The 24,204-nt window shown below is 42.5% G+C and overlaps 1 protein-coding gene across 1 annotated transcript; it reads left to right on the top strand.

Moving 5' to 3' along the window:
• The first annotated feature begins 7,459 nt into the window (after positions 1–7,459).
• Positions 7,460–17,022, top strand: LOC127777727 (uncharacterized). The gene is made up of 13 exons (XM_052304350.1): positions 7,460–7,802; positions 9,208–9,382; positions 9,494–9,577; positions 10,196–10,437; positions 10,779–11,022; positions 11,208–11,287; positions 11,373–11,457; positions 12,253–12,384; positions 12,477–12,590; positions 15,536–15,580; positions 16,015–16,096; positions 16,299–16,349; positions 16,439–17,022. Exons 1-13 carry the CDS (start codon positions 7,591–7,593, stop codon positions 16,525–16,527), a joined length of 1,635 nt encoding a protein of 544 aa, XP_052160310.1. The 5' UTR covers positions 7,460–7,590; the 3' UTR covers positions 16,528–17,022.
• Positions 17,023–24,204: the final 7,182 nt, after the last annotated feature.

The following is a 24,204-nucleotide window of genomic DNA, read 5'->3' as shown; positions in this document are numbered from 1 at the left end:
ATGGACTTCTAATGTTTCTATCTGGTTTACATATGAGCCAAACCTGATTATCTTTAGAGAAGCAGTATTAAGTAGTACCATATCTCGTGGATCGGTATAATTAACTTCGGGCATCAACTCAATGCACACAGCTAGTTTCCATATTCTTTTTTTCTCAAACATGTTCACATCTTTAGAAGCATTAAAATATATCTAAAAAAATATAGTATATCTTCCAAAGCAGGAGTATAATAACGTAGATAAGGCTCTGATCCCAAAATAAGTAAATAACGGAGCAGCAGTAATAGTAACATACATCACAAGCTGCCATTATTTTTTTTTCCTCTCGAACGTGTTCACATATTTACAATCTCCTCCTATGTCCAAATTAGCAACATGTTAATGGTGGTGGCCATGAATGGCTGATCCATAACTGGGGAGCAGTAGTGTAGAAGATATGGCACAAGCAAAAACAGGTATCTCTTCCAAATATGCAACGTACTGCAGATCTATACGTACAGCAGGCAAGTTTCACGTTTCTTTTGCAGCATTATTCCAAGTACGTACAAATAATGGTCAGATCCATGGACCATGGGGGGTGGCCCATGTAGGAGTAGAAATAGTATTGTTTAGGAAATCAAATCAATTCCTCCATTAGGGCCGTTCGGATCACAAGATTTTCCAAGGAATTTTAAAAGGTACTAGCTACGAACATGTACACGTACGCATATGTCTAGATTTATAGATAGGATTGGATTTTTTTTATATAGAGGGCAGTTCCTTCTAGGGAAAGCTATCATAGCTGTATATGTTTGGTTCATAGGAATTGAAGCAAAAACACAGGAAATAAAAACGTCCGGTCCAACCTCATGTTTTCCTTTCCTCTGGGCAGGAACGAGCAGTTAATGATGAGGCTGGTTGTTGCCTCTTGCCTCATGATAATGTATGACTGGAAAGTGATTAGTGCTAGGGAGTAATTGATACATCTTCTAATTAAAATTCCTCCGTTCCAAACATACACATCACTGTATATACTTACCACTCTCTTTGTCCCATAATATAAAGAATTTTGGGTAGATTGACACATCATAGTACAATAAATTTGGACGGCTTGTCCAGATTCATTGAAAGTACTAGATATATCACATACATCTAAAGTCTCTTATATTATAGGACGGAGGGAGTATTTTACAGTCGTATTTCTATGCTTTTTGATTTTTTTTAATATATCTTTATTTTCCTTGGTATATGTACGAAACAACCCCATAGAAATGGCTTGTCAAGAGATCTTCTGGCTAACTCTACAAGATGGTGAGTTAGCTAGTCTGAGTTCGAAGTCTCACCCTTTTTATTTATTTGATATTAGCTTATTTTTTAATATTCGTGTTTTTAGTTTAGAAACGGCTTGCCAACTGCCCAATTTGCCATGCAGACGCTCACACTGTCGCACACCCGTGTTGTGTTGACGGGGGTGGAATTAAGGACACGGAATTCTAGATGATTCCATTCCATGTTTGGGCCGGGGGTGCGTTTTACGTTTCGCCGGCCGCGTGGTGGTGGTCAGCGCGTCTCGTGCCCCTCCGCGACGCGCACGCACGCACGCATTCACGCAGACGCAGCGTGTGGCGTGGCGAGAATCCTACTGGTAAAGAAAACCCAAGCGCGCGGGATGTTTGATTGACCAGTTTTGCAAAACGAAAATAAAAGGACGGGAGGGGAAAGCGACGCCCGCGCGCGCGCGTACGCGGCCGGCGGGGCGGGGCGGGGCGGGAGCCACGCGTGACGTGTGGGTGGGTGACGCGGCTCGTGACGGAGTAATTGTGTTGCACGAGGCCGAAAAGTACGCGACGCGGTGTGGGCGGAGAGAGAGCTCGATCCGGGGGGTTTCTGGGCTTCGCCGTCCGTCCTCGCGCCCGCGCGCTTGCCGTCGCTGTCGGGTTCTCCGGCTGCGACGTGTGGGGGAAGCAAGAGGGCGTTGGTTGGACCTGACCTCCAGTGGCTCTCTCTCTCTCTCTCTCTCTCTCTTCTTCTTCTTTCTTTTTGCATTGTGTTTTCGCCGGACCGGATATATATCAAGTTGGCATTGAGTCGGCTGGGTGGCTGACAGGGTAGGTCATAAACTACCTCTATTTTAAAATATATAACGTCGTTGATTTTCTCACGTAATGTTTGACCATTCATCTTATTTAAAAATTTAGAATATAAATATGTAAAAGTATACTATTTGATGATAAAAGAAAGTCACAAAAAGATAAATGGCATTTACATATATTTTTGAATAAGACGAATGGTCAAATGTTATGCGCAAAGTAAACGGCGTCATATATTTTAAAATGAAGGGAGTAGTTCAATAGTGGCTCCAAGCAAAGCACTAAACTTAGGCTCCGTTCGTTACCTCCCTTTCCCAACCTTACTCTCTCGTTTTCCGCGCGCACGCTTTTCAAACTGCTAAACGATGCATTTTTTGTAAAAAAAAATTCTATACGAAAGTTGCTTAAAAAATCATATTGATCCATTTTTGAAAAAAAAAATAGCAAACACTTAATTAATCATACAATAATAGGTGCTTTGTTTTGCGTGCCGGGCCTCCCAAACACAGCCTTAGATGCGAAGTATCTCAAATTAGTTGTACTTCCTTCTTCATATTATAATATGTTTTTATATTTTAAGTAAAATTTCTTTAAATTGGACCATGTTTATAAAAGAAAAGGACAGTAGCATTTCAAAAGAAACATACTATCAAATTATATTCAATGTTATATTTAACAAAACTAATTTGGTGGTATAGATATTGGTAATTTTTTTATGTAAATTTAGTCAGACTTAAAAGTTTAAAATAGGAAAAAGATCAAAGCATATCCAGATTCGTTGTCCTAAGTAATGTCCTAACCATGTTAAGTTTGGTTTTTTTTTGGACGGAGGAAGTAGCTAGCTACTACTATTACTCGAGGCCTCTGGTCAGTCAATTCACCGGCTCGTCGTTCACAAGTTAGGGTGTGTTTAGTTGGGGAAAAGAAAATTTTTGGGTGTCACATCGGACGTTTGATCGGATGTCGGAAGGGGTTTTCGGACACGAATGAAAAAACTAATTTCAGAACTCGTCGGGAAACCGCGAGACGAATCTTTTGAGCCTAATTAAGCCATCATTAGCACATGTGGGTTACTGTAGCACTTATGGCTAATCACGGACTAATTAGGCTCAAAAGATTCGTCTAGTTATTTCCCCTATAACTGTGCAATTAGATTTTCTTTTTATTTATATTTAATATTCTATGCATATGTCCAAAGATTCGATATAATGTTTTTGGGAAAAAATTTTTGGGAACTAAACGGGCCCTTAGAAGTGCCCCGTACCATAGCTTAGCTAGCTCAAGCTGAGCGATCGAGACTGGCCGTAATTCGTGCAGTTTCAATCCCATCGCCATCGAATGACTCTCAAATCTGAAGTCCGTACGTGTGGATGCAGCTTTAATTGGTGCTGGTTGATGTGGCAACAAGCGGTCGGTCACATTGGAATCATATATGAGAGTGGGCTGTGGCTGGCGATGGGGGAACTGGTCGGACGCAGCGGAGGCTGCAGGGTCAATCGGTCAAGCATAGCTGCATATATACGGATATACTATGGGGTTATGCATGTGTTACGTGATAATAATAGCACTAATCACTACAGTTGCTCTCCTCTCGTCTGAAAATGGTGGGTACCTTTGAATTTGTGGCATTGTGCTATTTTGGAACACGACAAAAAATCTACAGGAAAGCAACTCAATTCTAAAAAGATACTTACTCCGTCCCATAAAAGACCGACTTAGAACGAGATGTGACAATTAGGATAAGTGTGGAATAACCTTCTCCGTCCACAGTCCAAACAGGACCAAACTCGTGGTATCTCAAACGAAAGACATGCGCAAAAAATCCAAACAAAAGCCACATGCGCGCGTATCATATTTGGAGTCAAAACCTGAGTCTCTTCGGAGTTCGGAGACATCCGATGGAAAGAAAAAAAAAAACTGAAAATGGAACGCGTGATGAAGTGCAAGTATGTTTTGGACTCACTGTCGTGGGAACATTATAGGCAAGATGACGGGCCAATATATGGGCCATATCTCATGGGCCTTCACATTTTCAACAGACGGGCTTTGTTTTCAGACAGGAACCGTACGCCATACGCTTCCCTTTTTGGGCCCCTTGACTATTTCCAAAGTTTGGGCCGGTTTCTCTGGGCCTTCGGCTAATATCACACATTCTTAGGATTTTTCCCCCTTTTTCTTTTCTGAGAAATGTTAGGTTTCTCTTGACTCTACGAGAGCATCATGATGACGATGTCTTCTTTATTTGACTCTGTACGAGAAGATGTCACCTCATCAACATGAAAGTATAGTTATCCGATCGTCTGAACTCGCGCCGAGTGGAAAACAGCCAGTTCGGCACTGTCACGGATTCACCAGCAACTCACGCTAGTGGTACTATTTTCGTTTTAAAATAAGTTTATTTTTTATCAATTTTACACATGCCAATAAAAATAAGAAAACTAAAATATCTCTACTTTATTAAATCTCAATACAATTATGTCTCACTTTATTTTTTTATAGTACAACCGTTTCCTAATTTTACAAGCTTCGATATAATGATTACTATAAAATTAAATTTATTTTGGGACAAATGAAAAGTAGTACAAATGATGGAATGGAGGAAGTACTAAGCAACAAACGTACGCTACTGTGACAACACACTGTACCACCTGTCCTTACGGGCTCAATCTCGACTACACCCATCTCCGAAACACACGCTGATCCAACCGTCAAGGATCCACCTTAATTAACAAAATAAAAAAAATCCATAAAATTAGGGACGAAAACAATCCAAAACAAATGTCATTTCTACGAAAATGATTCTTGGTCAGTTTATAATGTATACATTTACTATTAATTTAACTATTTAGTGGTGATTATAATAATTAATAACTATTTAGTGGTGATTATAATACGACGCATGATAGAAATTAGAATAACCAAACTTTTATAATGTTAGAAAATGGAAACGGTATATCTTTTACGAAACGATCCTTGATCAATCAGAAGATTTTCACTACCCATTTTCATCCCTGTGTAAGATAAAGCAAAGCACACACAGCAACAAAAAAATATTTAAAAAACCTAACTAACACGCTGGACAGGCTTGGAATCCAAAGAGGTGAGGTGAGGTGAGTTCGGAGATCCGGCAAATGGGCATTAAAAATGGAGATAAAAAATAATGGTGGCCTCTCTCTCGCGCAGCTGCGGCCTAGCCTGGCATCTGAGCTGGGGCACCTGCATCTGCACCAGCAGCTTGCAGCACAGATCGATCCGTCCTCTGGCGATCGACACGCGAGAGAGAGAGAGCACGTCACACGCGCGACCTGTTCATCCTGTAGCCGCCCAGCCTGGACGCCGCATTATTTTTTCTGCCTCGCGCGACGCCCTGTTCCGCCGCGCCCCAACATCCCATGCCGTTTGCCATGCCTCTCCCTCTCTTCCCTTCTCTCTCTCTTTGATCCTGTTCGGAGAGATTTTAACCGCTGCAGCTTCTTTAGGACCAGAAACTTCTTCAAACAGTCCAACTCTTGATTCAAATTCTAAAAACTCTAGATATAGAATTTTAAATATAAATTAGAAGACAGAAGTTAGAAACCTAGCTTTTTCAGATTCTCACAAATTGACTACCAACCAGCTGTTTCTCAGAATCATAAACTCTCCTAAACAGACCCTAGCTATCTTACATCACTCGATTCACAAATCACAACAAGAAGATGCCAAATTATTCCTCCTCCACATCTTCTACCGTGCTTTGGCCTACGAAGAGAAAATGATTAAGCTAGATGAGTTGGCTAATTAAGTACGGGTAGATAGATAGGAGTATTAGGTGAGCTCGTAAGCTGGCTGCGATTTGACAGGGGGCGATCGAATCGATCGACTCCGGCTAATTGGGCCGAATGGCCGATGCGGCGACGACGACGTACTGACGACACCGACATGTGTTTGAAGCAAATGCGTTGTGTTGGTGCTATCGACGAAGGGAGCAACACGTACGATACGAGGATGCGATACCCCTGGACCCTGGTGGTGTGGTGTGTAAAGCCCTTTTCACAGTCCCGACCGTGTCGGTCGCTGCGGCTGCCGTGAGCGACGGACGACGACCCGCTCTGGTCTGGTCTGGTCGAGCTGCCTACCTAACCGAGGTGCGTGCGTCGCGTGTGCGGTGCAACGTACACCGTTCGGGACTCCCCTTTTCTAACCTGTACTCAATTGTTTTTCCATACGCACGTTTTTTAATCTGCCAAACGGTATTTTTTAATAAATATATATAGAAAAAATATTTTCAAAATTTATATTGATCAATTTTAAGTAATTTATAGTTAATATTCAATTAATCACATGTTAATGGATCATTTTCTTTTACGCGCGTGATAGGCAGGTCTCATCCGAAGACACTCCTGAAAAGGGAAATGTTGACAGGTGTTAGCTAAACGGTTTTCTTTACCAATGCAACCCTCTCTTGTCATGGACAGCAAAAACCATACGTGCACTTCTACCTTTGACAATTCTTTAGATCACTTGAGAGATTATCGTGGGATTGATGTCGACTATCTTCTTGGTTGTAGTGACAAGTTAAATATTTTAATAGAACATATAGTGTATTTTTAAGAAAAATATATATTTAAAGGTGTAGAGCAAATAATATAAGGTGATAATTAGAAAGGCAGTAAAAACAAGGCATGTAGAACTGAAAATGAGAGGGGGGGTGGGGAGGGTAAAAGAAACGTACCAACACATTTATAGTTGACTCCTTTTATATAAGAATAAATAGGTGGTGAATTTCCATCCAAAGAATCCTCCATAGTTTTCATCGGGTTTTGGATTATACGTTAAGATTATGCCCGTCATTCACACACTCATCAATCTAAGACATCCATCATATGATGATCATGGCATCCCGCATCCAGAGCCGAATGTCATCATTATCCCTCCACTAAAAAAACCCCCTATTTTTTACAAGCCAACGCCCATACATGTTGCTCCAAGAACAAAAGAGAAGGAAAAAAGGACACCAATGCATTTTATCTTGTGAACATTGTTCATCTTGTTCCCTCAAAAAGGAAATCGATTAACCCAACGAAGAACTCCAAATCAAACCCCTTTTGCCTACGTGTGTACAGCTACGCAGCATCCGCATGCGACATGACAGAAGAGATCACACAACAACACAAGCAAAGACAAATTAATTAAAAAAAGTGCCAGAACACAACACAGCAGAGAGAGATCAAAAGGAAAGCAAAAAAAAAAAAAAACTGGAGCTGTCTGTCTGTCACCAGCGTCGACGCAGTTAATCCCCCACCATTAGCTCCTTAATCACCCCCACTAATTACCTGTTTTAATTAATTAACTCTCCAGCCGGCGCAGTCCACGGGGCTGTATATATACAGCCGGCGCGCACAGCGACAAGGGAGAGGAGGAGGAACAAACAACTCATCGTCTCGACTCGATTCTCACCGAGGCAGCGAAAAAAAAAGAAGGGAGAGAAAAAAAAAACACCAGCGAGGCAACGAGGGGGTGGGTGGTGGTGGTGGCGGCGGCGATGGAGAGCGAGATGGCGGACGCGGCGCCGGCACCGGCGGTGGCGGCGGCGGCGACGGCGGAGCCGCTGGCGGCGGTGGCGGAGGAAGGGGAGGAAGGCGGGGAGGCGGCGGTTGGGTCCACCCTCACCATGGAGCGCGTCGCCGCGGCGAAGAAGTTCATCGAGAACCACTACCGCTCGCAGATGAAGAACATCCAGGAGCGCAAGGAGAGGTAATCCACCCCCCCGATCCCGATCCCCTCCCCCCACCTGCGCGGTGGCGATTTCGGGCTCGAATTTTAGCTGCTGCTGCTGCTGCCGCGAGCGTGGGTTTGGGGTAGATCTCGAGTGGTGGGAGCTCGATCGACGGGTTTGGGCTGCGCTGGGCGGGTTTAGAGCTTGGGGCGCTGGAGCTCGAGGACTCGAGCTGCTAGATTTGGGGGGGAAAAGTTTTGGGCGTGTGCGTGAGGAATGCGGGGGGAGTAGGAGTCGTGTAGCAGTAGCTCCGCTAGCCACGATTTGAGGCGTAACCGTAGATTCTCGAATTGTTGCTCGGTAAGCAATTTGGGGTTGGAGTAGCACGATTTAGCTGTGAGGGTACTTGATTCTGCTAGTTGTTTGTAATGCTTAGCGTCTGCTCAGTTTGCGCCAAGCAAAATTGGTTGTAACTGCTTCTATGGAGTAATAGGCGTGAAAAAAATTGAACTGAGCTTAGTGTTACTATCTAACAGCTTGCTTAGTTGGTTGACTTGATTTTGTATGCTGCTGTCATGAAGGTTTTCAGTGGAGAAATGTGCTGTAAATGTTGTGTGGATGCGACGGTTATGTCTGTCTTTAAGTGCCGTTGACAATACACTTGTCGCATATCATTTGTTTGTATTAAGCGGTTGGTCAGCAAGTAGGTGCGCATAAATAGAGCATATTATGTGATAGTTTGAATTGTGAGTGAACGCGTGATTGATGACGTACTAATTTTGATTCATAAGTGTACATGTGGTTGATACCGCACTTCACGACGTATGCCTGTGTTTCATTAATCACTTCTATTAATTTACTCTATTTGCAGTCAGAGTCCATGTAACGTAATAGCTTGCCCAATCTTGGTGACTTGGTGCGCTATTTTACCAAGGGCAGAAGACCGGTGTGTTCCTTTTTATCGAAAGGAAACATCATAGTGAAAGACATTTGTACAATGCTAGGTGGCAGATACGATTTAGTAGGATTCATTTCATCATTTTATAATGGATTTTAGTATACGAGGTGTGTATGTAACAGGGGTGGCAATTTTCATTTCTAACAACATTGTTATAATCTTTTATCGAAATCAAACAGTTGATTTAACTTACCAGCTATGGAGGTTTGTTCTGATATTGATCTTATATCAACTAAAGCTGACGATTCCTCAAGGCTTCAATCTGGCCTGCACCCCTAGAGTTTGGACGTATTAGTCTTATAATAGAGTAACATTCCTTAGTTTCAGTTGTCAACCATCTTCTATTACTGTGTAACTTGAGTGATTTTTTTATCCTTCATCATACTTAGATACTATGATTTGATTCTAAGTGGATTTTCATTCCCCTGCCCAGACAGAAATCTTTGCCCTTCTTGTGTCACATAGTAAGACCTTATGCATTGCAGGCGCTTTAGATTGGAGCGACAACTGGAATCTTCCCAAGTTCCCAGGGAGCAGCAAATCAATCTACTAAAAGATCTGGAGAGAAAGGAAACAGAGTACATGCGGCTTAAAAGGCACAAAATCTGCGTTGATGACTTTGAGCTGCTCACCATTATTGGTAGAGGAGCTTTTGGAGAGGTTTGCACATTGATCTACTACATATTTGCTTAATGCTTATCTGTTGTAATGTTTATTTTATTGCTCCTGTTGCTTTTAACCCCTTACTGACTTGCGGTAACTATACGACAGGTTCGACTCTGCCGGGAGAAGACATCTAGCAACATTTATGCAATGAAAAAGCTAAAGAAGTCTGATATGGTTGTCAGGGGTCAAGTAAGATAACTCACTTTGTCTGGATTTATTCCAGGTTTTATGTTTTAATAGGTATAATTGTGAGTTAGTAGCATGTGCATAGTTTTTAACCATCTCCAACCACGTTTGTTGATTTGACCACAAAGTAATAAATATGACATAATTGTGAAATCGAAACAGCAAGGTTATATTTAAAACTAAGATAACACAAAAGATTGGCAGTACATGTTTATATTCATAACATGTAGGACCTTTTGCATTTAGTAACATTCTACCATTGCTGTTATGCATTAGTCATGGGCATTTTTTTAGTGCTTTGAATTTGAAGTTGCTAGAAAGCAAAAGCTGGTGTATAATCTTCTTGTTTTGTTCAGTCCATTGTTTGGGTGAAGTCCACAAGGGCTCCACTGGTATTTTGTTTTCATGTCTAACTGCTTTGTCATAGTTACTCTACGTATGTGATGATATCTCTATATGACTGTATTTTATTAACAGAATCACATAGTTAATTGCTTTTTCATGTTTGTAAAAAATATCTTCTGTTGTAAACTGACTTGTAGGGCTTCTCAAGACCTAATTTAGCAAAAAGACTGCTACCTTTTATGATATGTTTAACAACCTTTCATTTATATCTGTCAGGTGGAACATGTTAGAGCGGAAAGAAACTTGCTGGCTGAAGTTGCTAGCCACTGCATTGTGAAGCTATACTATTCTTTTCAAGATTCGGAGTACCTTTATCTTATCATGGAGTATCTCCCTGGTGGTGATATCATGACCCTTCTCATGAGAGAGGATACCTTAACTGAGCATGTGGCTCGATTCTACATTGCTGAGACCATCCTTGCTATTGAGTCCATTCATAAACACAACTACATCCACAGGTTACTTTTTTTTGTGTGTTAATCCCCTTTAGATACTTCTTGTGTTAATACTAGCCTACCTTTATATATTGAGGTGCCTCTAGATAAGGGAAAAGGAAACATACTAGTAACCTGATACTACTAGGACTCTTACTACAAAACTATGAAACTCAAATAGAGAGCTTATTAGGATTCTCCAACTGCTGTAGCACTTGCCAATTCCTGACTTATCTCTATTGTGACGCCGCTGATATATTATACCATAATGTCCAGCTATAACATTTTTGTTTAAAGATAATTGTATATTTTCTGTTTCTACCCTTTTTCTGATCTACATGCTTTGGCTTGTTATCTTTTTGCAGAGATATTAAGCCTGACAACCTGCTTCTCGACAAGAATGGTCACATGAAGCTGTCAGATTTTGGGCTGTGCAAGCCAATTGATTGTTCAAAGCTCTCAACATTGAATGAAGATGAACCAATGGGTGATGACAATTTGAGGGAATCAATGGATATCGATAGCTCTTTCTCTGAAACAACAAATGGTAGAAGGTGGAGAAGTCAACATGAACAACTTCAGCACTGGCAGATGAACAGAAGAAAACTGGTATGTCTGCTTTACAGTGTATACAACAAGCATCCCATTGACCCTGTATTGTCAGTAGTTTTGTTTTTCTTTCATGATATCATGTGGAATCCCATGCTTGGAAGGGATACACACTTAAAATATGAATACAACTTCTGTTATTCTTGACAGCCCTTCTCATTCTTAAAATGCAATTTGATACACAGGCATTCTCAACTGTTGGGACACCAGACTATATTGCTCCAGAAGTTCTGCTAAAGAAGGGATATGGAATGGAATGTGACTGGTATGATGTACACAAATTTATGTTCAGCCACATTTATTGATTCTTGATAACTAGATTTTTTCAATGTACTTCTTTTGCCCTACAGGTGGTCTTTGGGTGCAATCATGTATGAGATGCTTGTTGGTTATCCACCATTTTATTCTGATGATCCAATAACCACATGCCGAAAGGTCTGTTGTTCCCAATTAATTTAGCTAACACAGGAAGTAACAACACTACTTGTTGATTTGTGCTCAGTTATTTCATTTGTAACGCATGAGTATTTCATTAATTGTTGATTTGGCTCAGCTTAAATTAGGCTGACCAATTGAAAACGTATAAGGGACTACCACGAAGCAACTGCTTTAATTATTATCTTAGCTTTTGAACTCAAGCTGTAAGAATCTGAAGACAACAGTTTGCAGCTTATACGCCTTACAAGTTTGGTCCACCCAATAATTTAGGGAGATAGTCTTATAAGCTTCTCCCTCTGATCACAAATACACGTTATTTCCAGACATAGGCATGTCTTTAAAGTATATCTTTGAGCACTATGTTCAATTTCAACATGTAATATCAAACAAATCTATAATATTATGAATGTATTTTTCAAGACAGAGGATTGGATGTATAGTGCATAGCCGCATAACAGTAAAATAGTGAGATGAAAAAGGCTGCTAAAATGGTACTCCATCTATCCCAGAATATAAGGTTTTTTGTTGGATGTGACATCCTAGTACTATGATCCAGATTCATAGTACTAGGATGTCACATCCAACCAAAAAACCTTATATTTCTGGACGGAGGGATTATATATAGCAAGGTATCCCGATTTCAAGATGTGAATGATTCATCAAAAATAAGAACAAGTGTCATTCTTTTTTGTAACCAGTAGATTTTCTATGATGTTTCTGTTGTGGTATCGTATATTTTTTTTTATTCCATCTATGAGCTTTATTTACCTTTTTTTTTTCCAATTATTCTAGATTGTCCACTGGAGAAACCATTTGAAATTTCCAGAGGATTCAAAGGTGTCTCCTGAAGCAAGGGATCTCATTTGCCGGTTATTATGTGATGTTGACCACAGGATTGGCAGTGCAGGAGCAGACCAAATAAAGGTACTTGGCACATAAGAGAAATAAATAGTATCATTTGCAGTTCTTGTCTTGTTTGCTTGTCCTGTATTTACTAGTCATTTGTTTATCACTAGGCACATCCTTGGTTCCGTGGAGTTGCTTGGGAAAAACTATATGAGATGGAAGCTGCATTTAAGCCTCAAGTAAATGATGAACTGGACACACAGAACTTCATGAAGTTTGAGGAAGTAAGTGATTCCTTTTGCTCTTAGTGTAATGGTTATCTTATGCCTCTGCAATTCTGCAAGGTTCAAAGTTGCCAAGCTCCAGCCAATACTTGGGTATTGCCTTGATTTAGAATTACGGGGATTGCAATATATTGAGATAATTCTTTAAAAAAAAAGATATCGAGATAAGTCTTGATCCAAACTATTATAAACTAGTAAACGTGCACGTGCAACGCACGTAAAAGTCAATATGAATTACCCCAGACATGTTATCTCTGGCAAATACTAAAAATTAAACTTGCCAAATTGTTCCAAATAAATCAAATTAAAATTCTTGGATTCATCATCTGACACAAATTGTGTTCGTATTAGTGCAATTAGTATGTACATCAAATGCTCAATACTTCCGTTTGAGATTATACAATGGAATACAAATTCACTCAACATCCTTCAGGAACATGCACAATAGATACATGACAATTTCCAGTAAATAAGGACTTTGCTGGTAAGAACATGATTGAAATAAAAAGCAACCGAAGTGAAGATATAGAGTGCTCACATGTAGGGGCGGATGCAGGAGGGTTCCCGGGAATACCCAAAAATTTGTGAAACAAAAATAATATATATAGGTATGTCACATATGTATATATTCAATTGTATCTAACACTTCAATCTCGATCCTTTTTTCCCTCAACAGATCCATTTTTCTAGACTCCTGGCTCGCACCACTTCTAACCAAGTAGCCAACTATCTCAAGTCCCATAACTCTATCCCAGTAAACATTGGGGACACAGCACTTGCAATTGTTAAGTGAATACTCGGTTTTGAAATGCAGCGTCTGCCACTGCTCACAGGCACCAGATGAAATCGAGATAAGAGCGGAAAGACGTCGAGTAACTTGTTATGCAGTTAGACCAAACAGCAAACAAATTGAAATTTGCCGTCAAATAACATAGAAAAAAATGGCAATTGGCAGTTAATTCCTGATAAAAAAGTTTTGTGAAATCAATTTAAAATTTGAAGCTCTTTATATTGTTGTACTGTTTCAGACAACCTACTATATATGACCAATATTTGATCTAAAATTAGCATAGAACTGGTTTTAAATCCAGCAACTATAAAGCATCTGCTAAATCATACCATCCTGAAGACCTAGATCTGGCCAACTTATCAAACAGTATATAGCACGAATTATAATGCGATTCAAATTTGACACCAGAATTTTGCAAGTACAAAAAAATCTTCCACCTAGCACACATACAGTCAACATGCTGAATTTAATTATGATCCAAAAATTACCTCGTACTGCAATACAAACCTCAAAATTACCTCTCTTATGCACATCATCCAGATCCATTATATCCAGATCGAATCATTGGGTGTGGCCGAGGTCAGGGATGCGGAGAGGAGCGAATCCACAACGATGGGAGGGCCAGGACGTGCATTCGTGCACCAGAGCAGGGGAGGTCTGGGGAGGGCAGCGAGGTTGAACGCTGCGCGAAGGGCGGGCTGGGGTGGGTGGCGAGGACGCGCACCACAGCGGGGGAGGTCCGGGGAGGGCAGTGAGGTCGAGTTCCGTGCGGTGATGGGGGACAACGATGGCGGCAGACGATGCGTGAGGCAGTGGAGAGATGTGCGAGCACGATCGAGGCGGGGGACGAATGTGCGGGCGTGGTGTGCGAGGCGGAAGTGGATGCGCGCGGATGTGGTGCGAATCACACTTTTTATTTGGGCCATTGAATCGAATGATCGGACGGTCAGGAATCGACGTATCTGCCTAAGCTGCTACATGATAGTATAGATGGATCAACAGAGGTCAACCTTCACTAGATTGGTAATTAGAGTTGACATGACACCAAGCCACAATTTGACCTTGTGATTACTATTTGAGTCGTTGTAGGGATTTGTGAGAACAGCTCATTCTGTCCAATTTTCGTTTGAGGGTCAATGACCCCAAAAATGTTTCATTTTGGCCAACTCACTACTTGAATTATACTTTTTGGGTCAATATGGTCCTTGGTCCCAATGTTAGCAAGATAAGCGGAACTTTAGCCTTAGTGGGAATTTCAATGGTGAAAAGTCTATTCTACCATCACACTATTTAAGAATAAAAAAACCATGGTCTGGCTCCTTTTACGGTTTTACCATCATTGTTTTTTCTTTTCAATCGAAGATATAGGGGCAAAACACTCTTGCCTTGGGTCTTTCAACTAGGGCTGGCCTTGCTGAGTTATCTTGCCTGCATGGAGGGTTAGGTACTTAGGTGGGCTCAGCGATCTTATTGACCCAAATTGATCTCAGGACGAAACTTGAAAGACCAAATTGACTTCTTTTTTTGGTTTTAGAGGAAGTTTCCATTGTGTCAGTTACTTCCTCCATCCAAGATCGTTGTGCGTATAATTTATTTACAGCGATACCAAGGAGCGCATCGAACGAGCCGCACAAGGATTCAGTTTCCCTTGCATGTGCCACGTGCGCATGGCCGTTCGCCTGTTGCACCCTCCCCGTGCCCAGGGAAACTCTCGCACCAGCTCCACATGCGCCCACATCACTGCATGATTGCGTCTCGCCGCTACCAAAACAGATGCATGCAGCAATGTTCATTTACTCCTGTGCATATAGAGACTCAACGTCTCCTTGAGTACCGTATAATATGCACAAGGATTGTGCAGAGCCTCAAACAATTTATACGCACAACGATTGTGGAGTACAAGCTATGGGTTTACTCTTGGATTTTTGTTAATTCAAGTCAGTGGACTTTTTTTTCTCATTTTCTTGTTCAAGGGATCTATGTTTGCATGTGAGCACTTGGGCAGAATATGTTATTGTTTCTAGTCTGCTTGTTAAATTGGAATGTCTAATTTTCATCCTTCCATGTGTTGCACTACATTTTTTTCTCTCCTACCTATGTGTTTTGGCTATATTTTTCATTCCTCTGTCTTAACTAACTGAACTGTCTGCTGCAGATGGATAATGCTCCAACCAGAACAGGTTCCGGGCCCTCAAGAAAGGTATGAACTTTGAAATTCGCTATGTAGTTTAAATGCAGAGTGACCATTGTGTTTTTACTGCTTGAAAATTGCTTTTCCATCATAACTTCATATGTAGGGCTCTAGGCTGCTGAGTTATTTCCCTGTGTTTATATTCCACTGAATTATGATTTTCCAGAACCCATCATAATTTGATAAGAAACTCAAAGGGTTGTCCATATTTAGGCCTGCTTAACCACAAAATCGACCTGCTATGCATATATTTTTGTGCCAAACGCCTTGACCCACTGTCACCTACCCGGAAGACTAATTAACTGACCAATGGTCATAACAGTGTTTGCAAAGAGTAGTTTTAAGTCACCTAACTTGGTGTAGAATTTGTGTTCAAGTACAAATTTATGTGTCTCTTTGTTCTCTCCAAGTTCATACCTGATTTTTGTGAAACCATTTTACAGATGATGCTGAATTCCAAAGACCTCAGCTTTGTGGGATATACGTACAAAAACTTTGATGCTGTGAAAGGATTGAAACATTCAGGTTTGTCTCTTCAGATGACATCATTAAATGCATAAAGTCTAGCTGGAGTTCATAGTGTTAAACACCATTTTTGTTACAAACTTGCAATTATCATGTTGCTAGGAAGCTTGCTGTCATTAATCTACAATATAAACTTGGTGCTTGCCTGTCTTGGACAATCACTATATCCATTTGTTAATTTTCACAATACAAATCCATGCAGATCAACAAAGGAACCAATCTCTAATAAGGCCCTCTATTGGCTCCATTTTTGGTAACACGTTTGTGCCCATCTTATTTAGTCAATTATTGCATATCATTTCTGGCATCTACTTTATCTAAATTGGGCATTTCTAATCTCAGGTCCAGCAGATATGGATCCATCTAGAGAACCAAATGGAAGGGACAAGCACATGCACACAGTTTCTTCTGGTGATCCGATGATTCAATGACCTGCGTCCCGTTGTTCCTTGGAAAATCCTGAACTAAAATTAGCATGCGACGCCTGAACGATGTGGCTTCATCCGGAGAACCTGCTTGTTTTAGGCCAGGTTATCTGCCCTGTTAATCGTTGGCGAGCATTCTGTAGAAATCCAACAAAGCTTCTAGTTGTAAAAATAGTATGCTGAGTACTTAACAAAACAGCCCGTGTACCCAGGGGGGCTTGTGGTCTTTGTTGTAGCGTGTTGGGACCAAGCGGAAATGGGCAGGTTGGGGGGAGTATTTGCACCTTTGGGGGCTGGCTGCCCAGGTTGGCAGAGCTAATTGCCGCCTTCTCTTGTGGCAGTTCCTGGTCCGCTGACATTTTCATCTTGTGGAAACAAACAAATAAGGCAAGCTATGCTGTTGTTGCTGTTGCCGGTGGTGTTTTGATGTGCGTGTGTATCAGCAGAAATTTTCCGTAACGACCTTTTTGCCCCCTAGTCTATGGTCTCCCGTTGCAGAAATGCCTAATTTTGTTCATCAGTTACATCTCGGGTCATGTACTATTATTGAACCTTTTGACTTATAATTTTGTGGAGATTCTACCTTCTTTTCCGCTGGTGTGGAGACTGATGTTGTCTTCGTGATGCGGCGATTGGATTGCGTTCTTTTTTTCAGATAGATAAGATGGTCTTCGTGCTGGCTCTGTGATGAGTACGTCTTTTGAATTTTGATAAGAGTGTTTAATGTGTACTATCACGAATGCGAATATGCGATCAACATTGCTTCGTGAAGAAAGAAATGGAAGAACAGAAAAGGGAGCCAAAAAACTCTACGGCCTAGAGAGATGCAAATTGCGAAGCTTATTGCACGCCGTGGATGGTACTGTGGATTGGTATTCTCTCCATTCCGTTCCGGCCGTCGGAGCCGGAGGCCGGAGCCGACTCACGCGGAGGGGCTACGCCGCCGCCGCCACCACCGGGTCGGAGTGGCCGGAGAAGCTTATCCTCACAGGGCAGCCATCATCATCGGCTCATCGCCAATCTCCGATCAAATTGAAGGCTTTCACTTGCTAGAAGAACCACCAGCAGTGAGATATTAAACATTTCTAAAAAAAAAACCCCAATGAGATGAGATGAAAAACTCAAGACAGAACAGGCTCGCATGTCCATGTTAGTGAGCATGTGCGGTTGTTGTCCAATGACTTGCGGCGCGTACACACTCATTGGACACTTGGGGTCTGTTTGGCACAGCTCCAGCTCCAGCTCCACCCCTCCTGGAGCTGGAGCTCAGCTAAAAAGTTTCAGCTCCACCAAAATTGGGAGTGGAGTTGGATGGAGTTCTCTCACAAAATGTGTTGGAATTAATGGATGGGCCTTAGCCCACTCAAAGATTAATTCTTTGGAAAATCACAAAAACCCACCTCATGGGATGGCATGCATGTGAAGTTTAGTACCACATTGCTTATTCTAGGAGAGGGGGACCTCCTTAAAAGGGAGGATGCCCTCCTAGCCACTTGAAGCATGTGTGGTGGAGAGAAGAGGGGGAACACGCGCGCGCTCGCTCGCCTCGCCTGGCAGGCGGCGCGTGCATGACGTACACGTCGAATGGTCTGCCAAAAATTCGGATTTGTTTTTGTTTTGGAAATGTTCCGAAAAATCCGGTGCGTGAAAACGGCGTGGAGTCCGGATAAGTTACGCGCGACTTATCCAGTTCGGTTACGCGCAGTGGAGATCGTGCGGGCGCCCTGATCAAGCGACCCTTCTCTATATAAACCGACCTGCCGTCTTCACGCAACATACGAAAAATCAATCTAGGGTTTGCCTCCTACTCTGTGCTGCGCCGTCGCTCGTAGATTACTCCATCCCGCTCGCTGGCGTGCACCGGCGATCGGGAGAGCAGGTCTCCGGAACCTTTGCCTTCGACGTCCTGCACCGGGAGAAGGCGGCAATAAGGTTTTTTGGAAGCGCTTAGCGCGACTGCTCCCTATTCGTCTGCGACGGCTTGTCTTCCTCTTCGCTTGCGTGCTGCGCGCCTTCGTAAACGCCTGCAATCGCGCAATGTTCCTGCCGAGCAGCCGGTCTTTCTACCACCAGGTACGTGTTCAATATGTTGCGCATATTTGATCTGTTCATGTTTTACTGCTTATTTTACATGTGTAGATCTAATGATGCGTTAATGCTAGTATACATCTGCAATGCCATGATTTATTTATGGAATATATTAAATCATTATATGCCTATAATCTCAACAATCCAAAAACCTTATTATAGGCACTGTGATTTTACTATGGCTGGTTTTGCCGATGCACTGAGGCCGGATAAATTCACCGGTGTGCATTTTAAAAGATGGCAGATCAGGGTCACTCTGTGGCTGACAGTTATGAAATGCTTCCGGGTGAGTACTGGCAAACCTGAAGGAGTTCTTACTGCTGAACAGCAAAAGCAATTCGAGGAAGCCACTACTCTCTTTGTGGGATGCATTCTTAGCGTTCTTGGCGATCGTCTGGTCGAGGTGTATATGCATATGACCGACGCTAAGGAGTTGTGGGATGCACTGAATACTAAATTCGGTGCTACTGACGCTAGCAATGATCTGTATATCATGGAGCAATTTCATGACTACAAGATGGCTGACAACCGTGCTGTAGTCGAACAGGCTCATGAGATACAAACCATGACTACGGAACTCGAACTCCTTAAGTGTGTCTTACCCGACAAATTTGTGGCCGGGTGCATTATTGCGAAACTTCCTCTATCTTGGAGAAGTTTCGGTACTGCACTCAAACACAAGAGACAGGAATACTCTGTTGAGGGGTTGGTAGCGTCTCTTGATGTTGAGGAGAAAGCTCGGGAAAAAGATGCTGCGTCTAAGAGTGATGGTGGACAGTCCAGTGCCAATGTTGTGCACAAGGCCCAGAACAAGAGCAAGGGGAAATACAAAGCTCAGCAGACCACCAACTTCAAGAAGTAGAAGAAGAACAACAACAATCCTAATCAGGATGAGAGGACTTGCTTTGTGTGTGGCCAACCTGGTCATCTGGCTAGGAAGTGTCCACAGCGCAAGGGGATGAAGGCACCTGTAGGGCAGACTTCTAAGTCTGCTAATGTGACCATTGGCAACACTGGAGATGGAAGCGGGTATGGTAATTTACCTACTGTTTTTTCAGTAAATCAGTCTACTAATTGGTGGGTTGATACTGGGGCCAATGTACATGTTTGTGCTGATATCTCATTGTTTTCTTCTTATCAGGTCACACGGGGTTCCACCGTCCTAATGGGGAATGGGTCACATGCTTCTGTTCATGGTGTTGGCACGGTAGATCTGAAGTTTACTTCGGGAAAGATCGTGCAGCTGAAGAACGTGTAGCATGTCCCTTCTATCGACAGGAATCTTGTTAGTGGCTCCCGTCTGACTAACGACAAATTTAAGTTGGTTTCTGAGTCTAATAAAGTAGTCGTGTCTAAACATGGATATTTTATTGGTAAAGGTTATGAGTGCGGAGGCCTGTTCCGCTTTTCCCTTTCTGATTTCTGCAATAAGTCTATGAACCATATTTGTGGCAGTGTGGATGATGAGGCTAATGTCTGGCACTCACGTTTATGTCACATTAATTTTGGCTTGATGTCTCGGCTTTCCAGCATGTGTTTAATTCCTAAGTTTTCCATTGTCAAAGGTTCTAAGTGCCATAGTTGTGTGCAATCAAAGCAACCTCGCAAGCCTCACAAGGCTGCTGAGGAGAGAAACTTGGCACCTCTAGAACTCCTATATTCAGATCTTTGTGAAATGAATGGGGTGTTGACGAAGGGTGGAAAACGATATTTCATGACGTTGATTGATGATGCTACTAGATTTTGCTATGTGTACTTGTTGAGAACGAAAGATGAGGCTCTAGACTATTTTAAAATTTATAAGGCAGAAGTTGAAAATCAACTTGACAGAAAGATAAAAAGACTTAGGTCTGATCGTGGTGGAGAGTTTTTCTCAAACGAGTTTGACTTATTCTGTGAGGAACATGGCATTATACATGAGAGGACGTCTCCCTATTCTCCCGAGTCTAATGGGACTGCCGAAAGGAAGAACCGCACACTGACTGACTTGGTGAATGCCATGTTAGACACCGCGGGACTACCTAAGGCATGGTGGGGGGAGGCATTGTTGACCTCGAATCATGTGTTAAACAGAGTTACTAACAAAAATAAGGACAAAACACCATATGAGATATGGATTGGGAGAAAACCATCACTTTCTTACTTGCGCACATGAGGGTGCTTGGCGAAAGTCAATGTACCAATAACGAAGAAGCGCAAACTTGGGCCTAAGACTGTGGACTGTGTCTTTCTGGGATATGCTAACCACAGTATTGCCTATAGATTTTTAATAGTTAAATCCGAGGTATCTGACATGCATGTTGGTACAATTATAGAGTCTCGTGATACTACCTTCTTTGAGAGCTCTTTCCCAATGAAGGATACACATAGTAGTTCTAGTCAACCTTCTGAAATAATTCCCAGTTCAATCACACCACCAGAACAAACTGAACATACACATGAATATGTCACTGAGGAGGATGACAGTGAAGCTCCTCGAAGGAGTAAAAGACAAAGGACGGCTAAGTCCTTTGGTGATGTCACTGTGTACCTCGTGGACGACACTCCTAAGTCAATTTCAGAAGCATATGCATCTCCTGATGCAGACTACTGGAAGGAGGCTGTCCGTAGTGAAATGGATTCCATTATCGCTAACGGAACTTGGGAGGTGACAGAGGGACCCTATGGGTGTAAACCTGTGGGGTGCAAGTGGGTGTTCAAAAAGAAGCTGAGGCCTGACGGTACCATTGAAAAGTACAAGACTCGGCTTGTTGCTAAGGGCTATACTCAGAAAGAAGGCGAAGATTTCTTTGACACTTACTCACCTGTTGCCAGATTGACCACAATTCGTGTGCTACTTTCCCTAGCAGCCTCACATGGTCTTCTCGTTCATCAAATGGACGTTAAGATAGCTTTTCTTAATGGAGAGCTGGATGAGGAGATCTATATGGATTAACCTGATGGGTTTGTAGTTGAAGGTCAAGAAGACAAGGTGTGCAAATTGTTGAAGTCTTTGTATGGTCTGAAACAAGCTCCTAAGCAATGGCATGAGAAATTTGATAGAACATTGATATCTGCAGGCTTCGCAGTCAATGAGGCAGATAAATGTGTATACTATCGCCATGGTTGGGGTGAGGGAGTTATTCTGTGCTTGTATGTTGATGACATACTGATATTTGGGACAAATCTTGAGGTGATAAATGAGGTTAAATCATTCTTGTCTCAAAAATTTGATATGAAGGATTTGGGAGTAGCTGATGTTATCCTAAACATCAAGCTAATTAGAGGTGAGAATGGGATTACACTCTTGCAGTCCCATTATGTGAAGAAGATCTTGAATCGCTTTGGCTACATTGATAGCAAGCCTTCTCCAACGCCTTATGATCCTAGCTTGTTGCTTCGCAAAAACAAGAGAATTGCTAGGAATCAACTGGAATACTCCCAAATTATTGGCTCGCTGATGTACCTGGCTAGTGCAACTAGGCCTGATATCTCCTTTGCTGTGAGCAAGTTGAGCCGGTTTACCTCTAATCCAGGAGATGATCACTGGCGTGCGCTTGAGCGAGTAATGCGCTATCTGAAAGGTACTATGGAATTGGGGCTTCACTATTCTGGGTACCCTGCGGTACTGGAAGGATATAGTGATTCTAACTGGATCTCTGATGTGGATGATATCAAAGCCACTAGTGGATATGTCTTCACACTAGGTGGTGGTGCTGTTTCATGGAGGTCTTGCAAACAGACCATTTTGACGAGGTCAACCATGGAAGCAGAGTTGACGGCACTGGATACTGCTACTGTTGAGGCAGAATGGCTGCGTGATCTATTAATGGATCTGCCTATTGTTGAAAAACCGGTGCCGGCTATCCTTATGAACTGTGACAATCAAACGGTAATTGTCAAAGTGAATAGTTCTAAGGATAATATGAAATCGTCTAGACATGTGAAAAGACGATTGAAGTCTGTCAAGAAGTTGAGAAACTCCGGAGTTATAATGTTGGATTACATCCAAACAACTAGAAACCTGACAGATCCCTTCACGAAGGGACTATCACGAAATGTGATAGACAATGCATTGAAGGAGACGGGTTTGAGACCCATGTGAATTATACTATGGTGGTAACCCAGTCTATGTGATCGGAGATCCCGTGAATTAGATCCTAGGAAGAACAAACCATTAGTAAACTAGAGAAGAATACCGATATATACCCTCTCTAAGTGAAGATGCATGTACTCTCGTGAGCTGCAAGACAGGTTGGCTATGCCTTAATGAGTTCTGTTGGCTTTAATTAGCAAAGATGCTGTCCCGCAGAGCATTCTTAAAAGAACTCACCTTTGTGAGCTTGACTGTTGGTCGCAGTCTATGAAGATTTTGGATGAATCTTCTAGGAAGCTTACTAAAGACCTAGGAGTATGACTTATACGCTCTACCCGCGGGGTAGTCTACAGACAGTCTAGTACCAGATAAGACTTTGAGTGAAACTTGCTTGCAAAAGACTTGCAATTCAAGGCGTAGTCCATTGTTCAAGTTGTGAGTAAGTGTAGCCTGGAGTTCTAGATGGATGTTCAACCTTAATCGGTCTCCATCGAACCGCTGGTATATAAACAATACATTGGAAAAGGCAAATCTCAGTGAGATTTTGAGATTTGGTGGGGGATTGTTGGAATTAATGGATGGACCTTAGCCCACTCGAAGATTAATTCTTTGGAAAATCACAAAAGCCCACCTCATGGAATGGCATGCATTTGGAGTTTAGTACCACCTTGCTTATTCTAGGAGAGGGGGACTTCCTTAAAAGGGAGGATGCCCTCCTAGCCACTTGAAGCATGTGTGGTGGAGAGAAGAGGGGGAACACGTGCGCGCGCTCGCTCGCCTCGCCTGGCCTGGCAGGGCAGGGCAGGGCAGGCGGCGCGCGTGCACAACGTACACGTCGAATGGTCTGCCAAAAATTGGTTCCTCACCTTGCGCAGATGCAGCCTCCTTTTGCAGTTTTGTTTTGCTGCAAATAACGGCGTGGAGTCCGGATAAGTTACGCGCGACTTATCCGGTTCGGTTATGCGCAGTGGAGATCGTGCGGGCGCCCTGATCAAGCGACCCTTCTCTATATAAACCGACCTGTCGTCTTCACGCAACATACGGAAAATCAATCTAGGGTTTGCCTCCTACTCTGTGCTGCGCTGTCGCTCGTAGATTACTCCATCCCGCTCGCCGGCGTGCACCGGCGATCGGGAGAGCAGGTCTCCGGAACCTCTGCCTTCGACGTCCTGCACCGGGAGAAGGCGGCAATAAGGTTTTTGGGAAGCGCTTAGCGCGACTGCTCCCTGTTCGTCCGCGACGGCTCGTCTTCCTCTTCGCTCGCGTGCTGCGCGCCTTCGTAAACGCTTGCAATCGCGAAAAGTTCCTGCCGAGCAGCCGGTCTTTCTACCACCTCGGTACGTGTTCAATATGTTGCGCATATTTGATCTGTTCATGTTTTACTGCTTAGTTTACATGTGTAGATCTAATGATGCGTTAATGCTAGTATACATCTGCAATGCCATGATTTATTTATGGAATATATTAAATCATTATATGCCTATAATCTCAACAAAATGTACTAGAGTTGTGGAGCTGGG

The sequence above is a fragment of the Oryza glaberrima genome, chromosome 1 (assembly GCF_000147395.1).
Source record: "Oryza glaberrima chromosome 1, OglaRS2, whole genome shotgun sequence".
NCBI lineage: Eukaryota > Viridiplantae > Streptophyta > Magnoliopsida > Poales > Poaceae > Oryza > Oryza glaberrima.
The sequence above is the reverse complement of the archived record's forward strand: the minus strand, read 5'-3'. Positions and strand labels throughout refer to the sequence as shown.